Source organism: Pseudophryne corroboree, chromosome 3, assembly GCF_028390025.1.
Source record: "Pseudophryne corroboree isolate aPseCor3 chromosome 3, aPseCor3.hap2, whole genome shotgun sequence".
Classification (NCBI taxonomy): Eukaryota; Metazoa; Chordata; class Amphibia; order Anura; family Myobatrachidae; genus Pseudophryne; species Pseudophryne corroboree.
The window spans coordinates 602,076,327-602,092,916 of record NC_086446.1 but is presented as its reverse complement, the minus strand read 5'-3'; the positions used below and the strand labels follow the sequence as shown (position 1 = coordinate 602,092,916).

The following is a 16,590-nucleotide window of genomic DNA, read 5'->3' as shown; positions in this document are numbered from 1 at the left end:
GAGCGCCAGTTGGCTGCGACTGAACCCGGATAAAACAGAGGTCCTTATAATACGACCGCAACATCAAAGGACAAGACTGCAGCATAGCCAACCAACTGGACTTACACTCGGGGATTCAGAATTACAGACCAGTGATCATGTGCGGAATCTTGGCGTTGTCCTGGATGATGGCTTGACACTTAAACATCAGATATCAGCCACAATCAAATCCTCATTCTTTCACCTGAGGAACATAGCCAGAATCAAGCACCTAATTCCCTCAGATGATATGCCAAAAGTCATACATGCATTTGTATCATCTCGATTAGACTACTGTAATGCCCTCTACCTTGGTCTACCAGCAAAAGAATTGCAACGCTTACAGCTGGTGCAAAACACAGCTGCCAGGCTGTTAACCAACCAGCCCCGTTCCAGCCACATAACACCCATCCTCTACTCCCTTCACTGGCTGCCTGTAAGATGGCGAATCCTCTTCAAGATTGGCTTACTGAGTTTCAAAGCATTACATGACCAAGGCCCAAGGTACCTGAAACAGCTTCTGATCCCATACTGCCCCACTCGATTACTGCGATCTGTAGATGAAGGACTTTTAGCAGTACCTAGAATCTACCGTAATTCATCTGGGGGTCGAGCTTTTAGTCATGCGGCTCCGACTCTATGGAACTCACTTCCCAGCACAGTGCGAGAGGCCCCAACTATAGAATCCTTCAAAAGTAGACTCAAGACTTTCCTGTTTACTCAAGCATTTCCATAGTGTCTCTTTTAGTATCTTCATGCTTCTGTATTTTATGAAAAATGTACTTCATTATTTTTCTGTACTATATTATGCTGTGTATCTGTTAAGCGCCTTGAGTCCTATTGGAGAAAGAGCGCTATATAAATAAAATTATTATTATTATTATATTATTATTATTAATTCAGCTACTGTATTACAACCTTCTCCGGCAGAGAATTCCAAATCTTTACCGCACCCACAGTTAAGAACCCCTTCCTTCTCTGGGTGTTGAACGCCCTTTCCTCTAACCTTAGTGGGTGGCCACACATTCTTTGTATAGCTCTCTTGAAAAACAAATTGTCTGATATTTCCCTATATTGCCCCTTAATGCATTTGTACATAATAATCATATCTCCTCTTAGTCGCCTCTTTTGTGTGGTAAACATATCTAACCTAGTTAGCCTTTCATTATAGTCCAACGACTCTATGCCCCTTCTCATTTTTGTAGCTCTTCTCTGAACTTTTTCAAGTTCCAATATGTCTTTTTTATAGTGAACACAGTATTTCAAATGTGGCCATACCAATGATATATATAGTGGGAGGATTATACTTTCCTTCCTTGTCTTAATCCCCTGTTTAATGCATGCTAAAACCCTATTAGCCTTAGCTACTGCACACTCACACTGGGCACTGCTACTAAGTCTATTGTCAATGAGCACACCCAAATCTTGTTCCATTACGGATGTCATAAGGATTTGGCCCCTTGCAGGAAAATTTACGCTATTGGTGCATATTTGCATAGGGGGCGGGGCCGAATAATGTAATTGTCAAGGAAACGAGCCATTAGGCCCTACCCTTCTTGGATTACAGTTTTATTCTCCATATGCTGCCCGCTTCTCTGTGAAGTAGGGATGGACAATGGAAGCCAACCATCAAATGATGGCTGTGCTGCCACCATCAAAACTTTTGATGCGATGGTAACTAACCATCACATCAAAATAATTTGATGGAAAAAACAATTCATATTACATGTGCAAAAACCTGTTTCCGCATGCGCAATGCCAGGGTTGGCCGGTTTAAACCACCTTGGTTATAAACAAATGTTTGTTCTTTTTTTTATATAAATCACTCTGTTTTTTTTATTATGCTGTTAGTACAGGCACGGCACCTTATTAAAAAAAATCCTATTATACTAAAAAGTGTTATTAGTCAAAAAACGTCTAATGCCAGTGACATGTCCAGTGCTTATGCTTAACTCCTCGTGTGTGTGTGTGTGTGTGTGTGTGTGTGTGTGTGTGTGTGTGTGTGTGTGTTTCTTTGAAGAGCTTATCATTTTCCATTTTGTATTGCTATTCAGATTGATTTAATTATAATAAGTAATAATGCTTAACATTAACTTTTCAATTTCATCTATGAGTGTACTTTGTATGTATTAATATGTTTAGCCTATCTACATATATTCAGCAGTAATAAGAATAATAAGTTGTAAAAAAATGGTTTTATTGAAATATGTAAAATAAATCAAATCAAAGTCTAATAACCTTAATAACTTTATTAATGTTATCATTAAAACATGGTTGGCAGAGGTTTCTAATACATGATTCCATTTTTTTCCCCATTAAAACATTAATGCAAAAAAATAATAAAAAAAATAAGATTTTACTCACCGGTAAATCTATTTCTCGTAGTCCGTAGTGGATGCTGGGCACTCCGTAAGGACCATGGGGAATAGCGGCTCCGCAGGAGACTGGGCACAACTAAAAGAAAGCTTTTAGACTACCTGGTGTGCACTGGCTCCTCCCACTATGACCCTCCTCCAAGCCTCAGTTAGGATACTGTGCCCGGAAGAGCTGACACAATAAGGAAGGATTTTGAATCCCGGGTAAGACTCATACCAGCCACACCAATCACACCGTATAACTTGTGATACTATACCCAGTTAACAGTATGAAATATAACTGAGCCTCTCAACAGATGGCTCAACAATAACCCTTAGTTAGGCAATAACTACATACAAGTATTGCAGACAATCCGCACTTGGGATGGGCGCCCAGCATCCACTACGGACTACGAGAAATAGATTTACCGGTGAGTAAAATCTTAATTTTCTCTGACGTCCTAGTGGATGCTGGGAACTCCGTAAGGACCATGGGGATTATACCAAAGCTCCCAAACGGGCGGGAGAGTGCGGATGACTCTGCAGCACCGAATGAGAGAACTCAAGGTCCTCCTCAGCCAGGGTATCAAATTTGTAGAATTTTGCAAACGTGTTTGCCCCTGACCAAGTTGCAGCTCGGCAAAGTTATAAAGCCGAGACCCCTCGGGCAGCCGCCCAAGATGAGCCCACTTTCCTCGTGGAATGGGCTTTTACTGATTTAGGATGCGGCAATCCAGCCGCAGAATGCTCCAGCTGAATTGTGCTACAAATTCAGCGAGCAATAGTCTGCTTAGAAGCAGGAGCACCTATTTTGTTGGGTGCCTACAGGATAAAAAGCGAGTCAGTTTTCCTGACTCCAGCCGTCCTGGAAATATAAATTTTTTAAGGCCCTGACTACGTCCAGTAACTTGGAATCTTCCAAGTCCTTAGTAGCCGCAGGCACTACAATAGGTTGGTTTAAGTGAAAAGCTGATACCACCTTAGGGAGAAACTGGGGACGAGTCCTCAATTCTGCCCTATCCATATGGAAAATCAGATAAGGGCTTTTACATGACAAAGCCGCCAATTCTGACACACGCCTGGCCGAAGCCAAGGCCAATAACATGACCACTTTCCACGTGAGATATTTCAAATCCACAGTTTTAAGTGGCTCAAACCAATGTGATTTTAGGAAACTCAACACCACGCTGAGATCCCAAGGTGCCACAGGAGGCACAAAAGGGGGCTGAATATGTAGCACTCCCTTTACAAATGTCTGAACTCCATGCAGTGAAGCCAGTTCTTTCTGGAAGAAAATCGACAGAGCCGAACTCTGGACCTTAATGGAACCCAAGTTTAGGCCCATAGTCACTCCTGACTGTAGGAAGTGCAGAAAACGACCCAGCTGAAATTCCTCTGTTGGGGCCTTCCTAGCCTCACACCACGCAACATATTTTCGCCAAATACGGTGATAATGGTTTGCGGTTACTTCTTTCCTGGCTTTTATCAGCGTAGGAATGACTTCCTCCGGAATGCCTTTTTCCTTTAGGATCCGGAATTCAACCGCCATGCCGTCAAACGCAGCCGCGGTAAGTCTTGGAACAGACAGGGCCCCTGCTGTAGCAGATCCTGTCTGAGCGGTAGAGGCCATGGGTCCTCTGATATCATTTCTTGAAGTTCTGGGTACCAAGCTCTTCTTGGCCCATCCGGAACCACGAGTATCGTTCTTACTCCTCGTTTTCTTATTATTCTCAGTACCTTTGGTATGAGAGGCAGAGGAGGGAATACATAAACCGACTGGTACACCCACGGTGTCACTAGAGCGTCCACAGCTATTGGCTGAGGGTCCCTTGACCTGGCGCAATATCTAGTTTTTTGTTTAGGCGGGACGCCATCATGTCCACCTGTGGCCTTTCCCAACGGTTTACCAACAGTTGGAAGACTTCTGGATGAAGTCCCCACTCTCCCGGGTGTAGGTCGTGTCTGCTGAGGAAGTCTGCTTCCCACTTGTCCACTCCCGGAATGAACACTGCTGACAGTGCTAAGACGTGATTCTCCGCCCATCGGAGAATCCTTGTGGCTTCTGCCATCGCCATCCTGCTTCTTGTGCCGCCCTGTCGGTTTACAAGGGCGACTGCCGTGATGTTATCTGACTGGATCAGTACCGGCTGGTTTTGAAGCAGAGGCCTTGCCAGACTTAGGGCATTGTAAATGGCCCTCAGTTCCAGAATATTTATGTGTAGGGACGACTCCTGACTTGACCAAAGTCCTTGGAAATTTCTTCCCTGTGTGACTGCCCCCCAGCCTCGAAGGCTGGCATCCGTGGTTACCAGGACCCAGTCCTGTATGCCGAATCTGCGGCCCTCTTGAAGATGAGCACTCTGCAGCCACCACAGTAGAGATACCCTGGTCCTTGGAGACAGGGTTATCAGCCGATGCATCTGAAGATGCGATCTCGACCACTTGTCCAAGAGGTCCCACTGAAAGGTTCTTGCATGGAACCTGCCGAATGGAATTTTGCTTCGTAAGAAGCTACCATTTTTCCCAGGACTCGTGTGCAGTGATGCACCGATACCTGTTTTGGTTTCAGGAGGTCTCTGACTAGAGATGACAGCTCCTTGGCTTTCTCCTGCGGGAGAAACACTTTTTTCTGTTCTGTGTCCAGAACCATCCCCAGGAACAGTAGGCGTGTGGTAGGAACCAGCTGTGACTTTGGAATGTATAGAATCCATCCGTGCTGTTGTAGGACTTCCCGAGATAGTGCTACTCCGACCAACAACTGCTCCTTGGACCTCGCCTTTATAAGGAGATCGTCCAAGTACGGGATAATTAAAACTCCCTTTTTTCGAAGGAGTATCATCATTTCTGCCATTACCTTGGTAAAGACCCTCGGTGCCGTGGACAGTCCAAACGGCAGTGTTTGGAATTGGTAATGGCAATCCTGTACCACAAATCTGAGGTACTCCTGGTGAGGATGGTAAATGGGGACATGTAGGTAAGCATCCTTGATGTCCAGGGATACCATGTAATCCCCCTCCTCCAGGCTTGCAATAACCGCCCTGAGCGATTCCATCTTGAACTTGAATTTTTTTATGTATGTGTTCAAGGATTTCAAATTTAAAATGGGTCTCACCGAACCGTCCGGTTTCGGTACCACAAACAGTGTGGAATAGTAACCCCGTCCTTGTTGAAGTAGGGGCACCTTGACTATCACCTGCTGGGAATACAGCTTGTGAATTGCCTCTAGCACAGCCTCCCTGCCTGAGGGAGTTGTCGGCAAGGCAGATTTGAGGAAACGGCGGGGGGGAGACGCCTCGAATTCCAGCTTGTACCCCTGAGATACTACTTGAAGGATCCAGGGATCCACCTGTGAGCGAGCCCACTGATCGCTGAAATTTTTGAGGCGGCCCCCCACCGTACCTGGCTACGCCTGTGGAGCCCCCGCGTCATGCGGTGGACTCAGAGGAAGCGGGGGAAGAATTTTGATTCTGGGAACTGGCTGACTGGTGCAGCTTTTTCCCTCTTCCCTCGTCTCTGTGCAGAAAGGAAGCGCCTTTGACCCGCTTGCTTTTCTGAAGCCGAAAGGACTGTACCTGATAATACAGTGCTTTCTTAGGCTGTGAGGAAACCTGAGGTAAAAAATTTTCTTCCCAGCTGTTGCTGTGGATACGAGGTCCCAGAGACCATCCCCAAACAATTCCTCACCCTTATAAGGCTCTATGTGCCTTTTAAAGTCAGCATCACCTGTCCAGTGTCGGGTCTCTAATACCCTCCTGACAGAATGGACATTGCATTAATTCTGGATGCCAGCCGGCAAAATATCCCTCTGTGCATCCCTCATATATAAGACGTCTTATGTTCGCAAAATAGTATCCCTGTTTGACAGGGTTACAGACCACGCTGCAGCAGCACTATCTGCAGGTCTCAGTCTAGTACCTGAGTGTGTAAATACAGACTTCAGGATAGCCTCCTGCTTTTTATCAGCAGGTACCTTCAAAGTGGCCGTATCCTAAGACGGCAGTGCCACCTTTTTTGACAAACGTGTGAGCGCCTTATCCACCCTAGGGGATATCTCCCAGCGTAACTTATCCTCTTGCGGGAAAGGGTACGCCATCAGTAACCTTTTAGACATTACCAGTTTCTTATCGGGGGAACCCACGCTTTTTCACACTTCATTCACTCATTTGATGGGGGAACAAAACACTGCCTGCTTTTTCTCCCCAAACATAAAACCCTTTTTCAGTGGTATTTGGGTTAATGTCAGAAATGTGTAACACATTTTTTATTGCCGGGATCATGTAACGGATGTTCCTAGTGGATTGTGTATATGTCTCAACCTCGTCGACACTGGAGTCAGACTCCGTGTCGACATCTGTGTCTGCCATCTGAGGGAGCTGGCGTTTTTGAGCCCCTGATGGTCTTTGAGACGCCTGGGCAGGCGCGGGCTGAGAAGCCGGCTGTCCCATAGCTGTTACGTCATCCAGCCTTTTATGTAAGGAGTTGACACTGTCGGTTTATACCTTCCACCTATCCATCCACTCTGGTGTCGGTCCCACAGGGGGCGACATCACATTTATCGGCATCTGCTCTGCCATCACATAAGCCTTCTCATCAAACGTGTCGACACAGCCGTACTGACACACCGCACATACACAGGGAATGCTCTGACTGAGGACAGGACCCCACACAGCCCTTTGGGGAGACAGAGAGAGAGTATGCCAGCACACACCAGAGCGCTATATAATTTAGGGATTAACACTATATTGAGTGGATTTTTCCCAATAGCTGCTTGTATATACAATATTGCGCCTAAATTTAGTGCCCCCCCCCCCCTCTCTTTTTAACCCTTTGAGCCTGCAAACTACAGGGGAGAGCCTGGGGAGCTGTCTTCCAGCTGCACTGTGAAGAGAAAATGGCGCCAGTGTGCTGAGGGAGATAGCTCTGCCCCTTTTTCGCGGACTTTTCTCCCGCTTTTTTATGGATTCTGGCAGGGGTATTTATCACATATATAGCCTCTGGGGCTATATATTGTGATATATTTGCCAGCCAAGGTGTTTTTATTGCTGCTCAGGGCGCCCCCCCCAGCGCCCTGCACCCTTAGTGACCGGAGTGTGAAGTGTGCATGAGGAGCAATGGCGCACAGCTGCAGTGCTGTGCGTTACCTTGGTGAAGACTGATGTCTTCTGCCGCCGATTTTCCGGACCTCTTCTTGCTTCTGGCTCTGTAAGGGGGACGGCGGCGCGGCTCCGGGAACGAACACCAAGGCCAGTTCCATGCGGTCGATCCCTCTGGAGCTAATGGTGTCCAGTAGCCTAAGAAGCCCAAGCTAGCTGCAAGCAGGTAGGTTCGCTTCTTCTCCCCTTAGTCCCTCGATGCAGTGAGCCTGTTGCCAGCAGGTCTCACTGTAAAATAAAAAACCTAAAATAAACTTTCTTTCTAGGAGCTCAGGAGAGCCCCTAGTGTGCATCCAGCTCGGCCGGGCACAGAAATCTAACTGAGGCTTGGAGGAGGGTCATAGTGGGAGGAGCCAGTGCACACCAGGTAGTCTAAAAGCTTTCTTTTAGTTGTGCCCAGTCTCCTGCGGAGCCGCTATTCCCCATGGTCCTTACGGAGTTCCCAGCATCCACTAGGACGTCAGAGAAATAGCTTTAAACGAAAAAAGCGGGCATTTTTTAAAAAACTTTTTTTTCTCCAACCCTGCACAATACCCATTCCTTGTGGATGCAGGGGGCCGTGCCCGGAATAGTTACTGATGCGGTAATAATCAGTTGTGCATGCGCAGTACCGCAACGGGAGAGGGCGGAGTTGGACAGTATGTCTGTCACCAGTGGGAGGAGCTAGAGGTGGAGCACCACGCTGGATCGCGATGCTGGAATCCCGAAGGACAGTAAAAAATACCAACCATCCCCCAGTATTCCCACTCGGGTGGTGGGTCCATGCCACCACCAGACGGTGAACAGAACCTGTGGCAAGCAAGGCTCGTAACCGGGCCCGAAGCGTGGTGAACCCGCAAGGGGACTCGCTGCTGGTAGTACGGATATCATACTGCGATCAGGTCTCTACTGCATATGCACCACAATGCGCACGCGCGTTGTACGGGTACAATGCGAATTGTTGCTGAGCTATGGATTTAACGAAGAATCCATATGCACAGCCATCGCAAGAAGATTGACAGAAAGAGGGCGTTTATAGGTGGCAACTAACCGTTTTCTGGGAGTGGTAGGGAAAACTACCCGGCGTGTCCGGGTGTTTGGAGGGCGGGTGTCTGACGTCAATTTCCGGGACCGGACAGGCTGAAGTGATCGCAAAGGCTGAGTAAATCCAGAGCCACTCAAAAACTGCAAAAATCTTTTTCGTCCCGCTCGGCTGCACACAAGCACACTTGCAGAGCGAAAATACACTCCCCTAGAGGCGGAGACTATCTGATCGCTGCTCTGCAAAAAATAGCTAGTGAGCGATCAACTCGAAATGAGGGCCATGGTTTTGCCCAACTGCTAACAAATTTGCTGCTGCGATCAACTCTGAATTAGGCCCATAGTACACAACTTGCACACAATATAGCAGGTTAATGATGAATCACATTAAAAAAACAATGTATACGTCTTGATAGTATCATATATATATATATATATATATATATGTGTGTATGTATGTATGCATGTTCCAGCATAACTTTGGAGCAATTTACACCAAACTTGGTACACATATGACTTCCAATCTGGAAAAAAAATACTGTGGGGGTAAGACACCCCTAAGGGTAGGTGTGGGAAGGGGGTGACATGTAAAAATCCATAGTTTTCGGGGTCGCTGAGATGAATAGTGACACTCCCGATTCCGTTTCAGTTCAAGTTCAGCCCCCATCAGCATTGGGGGAGAAGGGGTGTGTGTGTGAGAAGGGATGAAAAATTACTTTATAATTTTTATACTGTACTTATACTCATAATTACCTGTAAATTAAATTATTTCGATTTTGCACTATAGATAGAATTAATTCCTTTTCCCGTGTAATAGAAGTTTGGGATAAATAAATACCCAGGCAACGCCGGGTAAGGAACGTTTGTTTGTTTGTACGAGATAAACTCAGGAACTGCTGAACGCATTTTGAAAACTGATATGTTCTTTAGACTGTCCGTTAACATATAGCCTATGTATCTTCACGCTAATTCTTTTAGGGGCTGGGTAGTGTACTTAAACTTGAAGATGGGTGCAATGGAAATAATCTTATTGCGTTAAGACAAACAGCTAGTTATTAATAAATACACTGCATATTTAATCCTGCTCTGGTACCCTGAAAAAAGTTACGTTGACAGTACCATGGGGTCAAATTGACTCCATGGTAAAAAAACGTACTATGGTGGTCATTCCGAGTTGTTCGCTTGCTGCCGATTTTCGCAGTACAGCGATCAAGTGAAAAAATGGCATTTATGCGCATGCGCATGGTACGCAGCGCGCACGCTCTAAGTACTTTCACACAAAACTTTGTAGATTTACACAAGCTCGAGCGACGTTTTTTCATCGCACGAGTGATCGTAGTGTGATTGACAGGAAGTGAGTGTTTCTGGGCGGAAACTGGCCGTGTTCAGGGAGTGTGCTAAAAAACGCAGGCGTGCCAGGTAAGGACGCAGGAGTGGCTGGAGAAACGGGGCAGTGGCTGGCCGAACGCAGGGCGTGTTTGTAATATCAAACCAGGAACTAAACGGACTGAGGTGATCGCAATCTAGGAGTAGGTCTGTAGCTACTCAGAAACTGCACCAAATTATTTAGTAGCAGTTCTGCTAATCTTTCGTTTGCTATTCTGCTAAAATAAGATACACTCCCAGAGGCAGCTAGCGAGCGAACTCCTGTTTTTCTCCAAGATTATACAACAAACATTTGTACTTAAATCTCGACAAACAGAGGGTTATTTGTCTTAAGACTGCTAATAGAACGATGTGTGGATTCTGGCGCAATATAATGTCGACCCAATCTAAATCCCTGAGTAATCTGCCCAAAACAGATAAATACACAAACAATCAGGCTAGATCAAAGGCACCACAAAACCAGTATGACTGAAAAAGGATTAAAAAATTCTCAAAGACAGATATACATCACATACAGTATTCCTCTGGAAAATCTTCAAATCTCTGTTTTCTCAATGCTCAATGTCACAAGTCCATCAATTCACAGGAAAAGAAAAAAAAAAATACAGTATGTGGTATTGTTTTTATAATGGTGGAATTTTGCCGTTAATATCCGGAAATGGAACCCTAACGTGATCTTCTCCTATTATATATTAAGGAGAAGATCACGTTAGGGTTCCATTGCCGGATATTCACGGGAAAATTCCGCCATTATAAAAACAATACAACACATTGTATTTTATTTTTCTCTTTTCATGCGATTTGATTGACTTGTGACATTGAGCAAGAAAACAGAGATTTGAAGATTTTCCATAGGAATATGTGATGTATGTCTGTCTTTGAGAATTTTAATCCTTTTTCAGTCATATTGGTTTGTGGTGCATTTGATCTAGCCTGATTGTGTTTTTCAGTATTTGTCTTAAGGTGTGTACACACGGTAAGATTTTTTCTTTCGATTTTGACTATATAGTCAAAATTGCAAGAAAAGTTAGTGCAGATCGCAAGGTGAAAGTCACCTTGCGATCCCGATGCGATACTGATGCGCGGTCCCGCGACGTCGGCATCGCAGCCTAGATAGACTGCAGGCAAGTCAATTTTGACTATCTAGTTTAAAAGTATAGTCAAAATTGTCACTAAGCCAACATCGTACACAGTCAGTATCGCAAGCACAGTCATCTAGGCTTGCGATACCGACCTAGTCCCTATCGCATAATGAGAATCGGGGTTAGCCCAAATCTACCGTGTGTACACACCTTTAGGAACTTTCAGCAGATACAGAAAATATAAATAATATTGCACAACACTTCATGTGTGACTTTCTGATTATCTTGCATCACTGTAGGCCTAACGTTTACTGCTGTCACTGGTTGCACAACCATTTGCTGTGCTCTTCGCACACGAACTTATTGCACTCATTACAGATGAATTTGGTTTTCTTGACCTTTGATCTGGAACAAATGTAGCATCTCTTGTGGTGTCCTGAATGGCGTTGGGCAGTGCTTGGAGCTGATGAGGGTGCCACTGATAATATGAAGGGCACATTTTCAGTAAAAAAAAAAAAAGAAAAAATATTTATATCACATGGAAGTTACTATGGCGTCCTTTTGACCACAAACAGAAATAAACATAAATAAAAATTCAACAGAAAGGACAAAAAACTAGCGAACATGTGCCACATTGTTAGGAAGGCCTTATGAAAAAATACTTGAAAGGTCAGGTCACTGATTGTGATACTTTAATATAAAACATGGGTCAAAGAGGAGTAGGGGGTCACATAGACCTCATGGTACCAGAGCTGGGTTAAATACAAGCATCATTATTTTCCCCTTAAAAAAACAAAAACAAAGCAAAGAAAATGGGTCATCTTCTTTCCTGCTGCAGAACGATTGCAAATACTGTATCGATACAAGTGAATAGGACGCATCAGACACACATTGGGGGTGATTCAGACCTGATCATTGATGTGCTAAATTTAGCACATCAACTGGCATTGAGTTACTCGTCACTGCCGGGTCGCAGCGGCTGCGTGTGACATCACGCAGCCGCCGCATTGCCCACCCCGCGCCCCCCTACACGGCAACCAAACGCCGCCAGCTCACCTCTCCCGCACAGCGACCGCCTTTGCCTGTCAGTCACAGCAGCAATCAGGTCTGAATTATCCCCATTATCTCTACAGCGTCTGTGGTTGTGATCAAGTCAGCGAATATTTTGCAAAGTGTTTGAACACTCATTGACATGCACATACAATACTGTATGTGTTTGTTGTAGCCTGCATAGACTACATTTACAAGAATACCTGTATTGTACTCAGGAGCTAATGGCCCCATCGATGCGTCTTTGTATGCAGCTGCTGTGCCAAATTCCGCAAAAGCAGCAGGAGGCATCTCAAGTAATAAGATGCCCAGTGCCGGCTTTTATGATCCTCTGCTTCTTCAGAAGACAAGCTAGCGGATCAATTACATGAATACTGGATATCTGAGCACCCCTCAAGCAAAATCAGCTGCCTGGGCCATTGAAGCTGTGTCCAAAGATGCAGAAACTAGCTTCAGCACACCTAGAAAGCAGAGCCAACATTTGTTTCCTGGAACGCTCCCTGTTGCTACCCCCAAAGCATCAGCAGCATGTCAATTGTGTTGCGGAGTTTTGTGCACTGTGAGCGACATTGCAGAAACATATCTGCACTTATGCCGTGCGTCTCCTGCGCAAAACTCTGGAGATTTACGTAAAAATTGGATTTAAATAAATTTGAGTCAGGCCCTCAGTCTACGCATGCCTCTTCCTCAGGGGGCTAGAGAGACTGGCCAGGCCCAGGTACTTTTTTGGGGTATGTGGCCTAATCATGGAAGGCATGGCCATGCACACTTAGAAAAAAATACAGAAAAAAGTACTTTTAGTGCCTCCCTGGTCATACTGCCTTTATGGTTTAGCAATGATTAACAAACAGAAGCTGTGACAGGATGAAGATCTGCCACAAATGAGTAAGGGGTTACTCCATTAGGAGTCTGCAAAATCACCCAGCTCTGGAAGGGTACTGTATATACCATTTATAAGGTTATGGCTCAATGTGTCAACAAACCACTATTGGTCAACACAGGAAAATGGTTGAGACATGAAAAGGGTCGACATATAAAAAGGTCAACATTACCTTTTTATACTTATTTTGGTGTTGTTTTTTGTGTGACATGACCAGGAACCCCAATTAGTGCACTCCGTGCCCTTGTGTGGCTCTTGCCATGCTGCAGGCAATGTGCCTCGCTCTGCTACCGCTGCACTCAGCACAGCTTACTTATTCCCAATTGTAGTCCACGTGGATGGTAAAGTACGAAAAATAAAAAGTTATAAAAAAAATAAAGTCATGTCGACCTTTTAATGCGTCGACATGTCTCGTGTCAACCATTTAACATGTCAACATTTTTCCTGTGTCGACTATGCCAATGTCGACCAATAGTGGTCAACCTACTGACTGTCAACCTACCATCCGGATACCCATTTATAAGTAAGGTTAACTCAGGAGTGATGTCTACCAAGAGAGAAGTCTGCTACTGCTAACTATGAAGCCTTTACCAGGCTTAGGGGGACATTTACTAAGCAGTGATAAGAAGTGAGCCAGTGGAGAAGTTGCCCCATCAACCAATCAGCAGCTCTGTATAATTTTATAGTATGCAAATTATAGATGTTACTTCAGTGCTGATTGGTTGACATGGGCAACTTCTCCATTGGCTCACTTCTCCGCTCTTATCACTGCTTAGTAAATGTCCCCCTTAGTGCTGGAAACGGAGCCTGCTGGTTTGGATTGCTGCATAATGTGCTTGTTCCTGCTTCTTGTGCACCTGTTGCTGTGCTGCTATACTCAGGTAAACATACAGTACAGTATGCTTGCATTTCTAGCATCACTGTCTCCTCCAATTCTGCCTCAACATTGCCTCCTGCAAAAGCTTAGAAAACAATTATTGATATATTCAATTGTTATTTTGCATACAAAATGATGCTTGCCTACCACTTGTAGTCTTCATTTGATTCCTAGAATAAAAACTTGTTTTCTAGCACGTAAAAGAAAATAAGTCCAAAGAGAGGTAGAATCGCTCTAATACCAGTACAAGAAGTGAAGGGCCGCATAGACCTCATTTACAAAGTATACTGGAAACGCACTTCAAAATTACTCGCTGCTACCTGGAGACTGCTCTGGACATTACTAGCTCGCCTGGCTTTTGAGAGAAGCATAAATAAAAATCTAGAGACTCACTGTATAAAAGTGTAAATATGAAAGTAGCACCTACAATACAACCGATTTAGAACTACACTTTCATAAAAAGAAAACTTTTTTTTTTCTCCTAAAATACGGCTTGGTCTAGTCTAATACATGTTATAACTTGTTTATAATCCTTTTTTTTTTGCATAGAAAATGTGCTTCTCTGAATTGTAAGGCAAAATGTGTGTCCTATTAATCGAATTTCTCCCAGCTCAGAGTAGAAATGGCTACGTTCCCTTCTGTACATCATGTAACGGCCACTAAAAATGTAGCCCTATGTCTCATTTCAATGATGTCACGCTGCAAAATAAAACCTTATTTCTAAAGCTTACCAGTAGCTGGAAATAAGTACCCGCATCCTGGAAACACATGTACTTAGCTGTAAATCTAGGCACAGCTGCACAATTTGTGGAACACTCTGCCTCTTCATGTTGGTTTATTATTAGCTAAGTAATGACAAAGTAAAATCTGTTATATATTGTCACATAAAACTACATCATACTGTACTAGCCCCCCCAAAAAAATCTAAACAATTTAATGTTTTATTAATAACAATAACGTAATAACAAAAGACAATCAGACAATAATGACAGGTTTATATGGCATATACTTATACTGCACAGAAGAAAAGAGAACATAGTAATAATTAAGCAAAAACAAGAAAGAAAATTGGAATCTCAAAAAACAAAACAAAACAAAAACATCCACAACAAGGAAATATTGAGGACAAAGAAAATGAGCAAATGTCCATGGAGAACAATATCCACATTAGTATCATACACAATAAAAATACACAAAAATCCCAGTATACACCCCCCCCCCACACACACTCATCGATGGTGCCCTAATAACCATCAATTGTGGACCACAGACTGATAACAAGGCCCTATTAAATATCTGAAATCAATTTTGTAGTTTTTATTTTGTATGTAATTCTATACCCATGCTTGTGTAGAAGAAGAAAGCATGGGTATAGAAAATGACCATTGGTGATTAACGCAGAGGGGGCCCATTAATGCCCTGGTGGTAGAAGGCACAACCATCTTCCTATCGACAGTTTCCTTTCATCATAAAGTGACGACACACAGGGCGGCAAGACATATCTCCACCATGCACATGTCCTCTATGCTCTCCACCGCAATTTCTAAACTGTCTGATTAAGAGTTAGCACTGCTCACTATATATATTCTTAGTCATTTCTGGTCACGGAGACTGACTTTCTCCGACAGAACAGCAGCTTGGAAAATCAGCTCTTGGCATTGCGCCTGATTATAAAGTATTTGTTTAATAAGAGGTTTAAGGTGAGTAATGGTAAATAAAACCTCCTCAGTAGTAATTGGGACTCAATGGGCGGAACGTAATGAAGTACGAATTTGGCGGCGGTGCGGTATGCCGGCCGTACTGGAATGTTTTTTTTGGAAGGTGCAATGAAATACTAGGCGTGGTTTAGCCTTGTACATGAATCCTGCCGATATGTCATTCCGATTCACCCAGAAACAACATATCAGGCAGAAATCACTCCAGCGTGTATCAAACTTAAAACACATGGAAGTGTGTACTTTTGTTTGGTCACATAATTGTAATTACAGTGAAGAAAAAAAAAAAATGAAAAAAATTTGGAGGGGGTTTTATATATAAAAAAACAACAACAACTTGGTAATAACTTAAGCTATTCCTTTTTGTTTACTGGTATGACTAAATGATGGCTGCATGGAGTAAACAAAACAAAATAGTCAATTTTCAGGGGGTTTCATGTATGTTCACTTGTCATGAAGGAAGTGATCTACAAAATAATAAGATTTTAAACATACTGGTAAATCTATTTCTCCTAGTACGTAGAGTATGCTGGGGACTCCGTAAGGACCATGGGGTATAGACGGGCTCCGCAGGAGATAGGGCACCTAAAAAGAACTTTGACTATGGGTGTGCACTGGCTCCTCCCTCTATGCCCCTCCTCCAGACCTCAGTTAGAGAATGGTGCCCAGAGGAGATGGACAATACAAGGCAGGATTTAGCAATCCAAGGGCAAGATTCATACCAGCCCACACCAATCATACCATGTAACCTGGAACATACATAACCAGTTAACAAGACCGATGTCAACTGTAACATAACCCTTATGTAAGCAACTACTATATACAAGTCTTGCAGAGTTTCCGCACTGGGACGGGCGCCCAGCATCCTCTACGGACTAGGAGAAATAGATTTACCGGTAGGTTTAAAATCTTATTTTCTCTTACTTCCTAGGATGCTGGGGACTCCGTAAGGACCATGGGGTTTATACCAAAGCATCCAATCGGGCGGGAGAGTGCGTATGACTCTGCTGCACCGACTGAGCAAACGCTATGTCCTCATCAGCCAGGGTATCAAA

The 16,590-nt window shown here is 44.1% G+C and overlaps 1 protein-coding gene across 5 annotated transcripts in view; it reads right to left on the bottom strand.

Moving 5' to 3' along the window:
- MARCHF8 (membrane associated ring-CH-type finger 8) overlaps positions 1–16,590 on the bottom strand; it is a 493,920-nt gene that overhangs the window by 168,190 nt on the left and 309,140 nt on the right. Inside the window, exon 3 of one of the 5 annotated variants that reach the window (XM_063961501.1) lies at positions 14,552–14,665. The exons of the other annotated variants lie outside the window; for them this stretch is intronic. Coding sequence (XP_063817571.1) covers positions 14,552–14,665 — 114 coding nt within the window. The remainder of the gene's footprint in view (positions 1–14,551; positions 14,666–16,590) is intronic. 5 annotated transcript variants of the gene reach the window in all.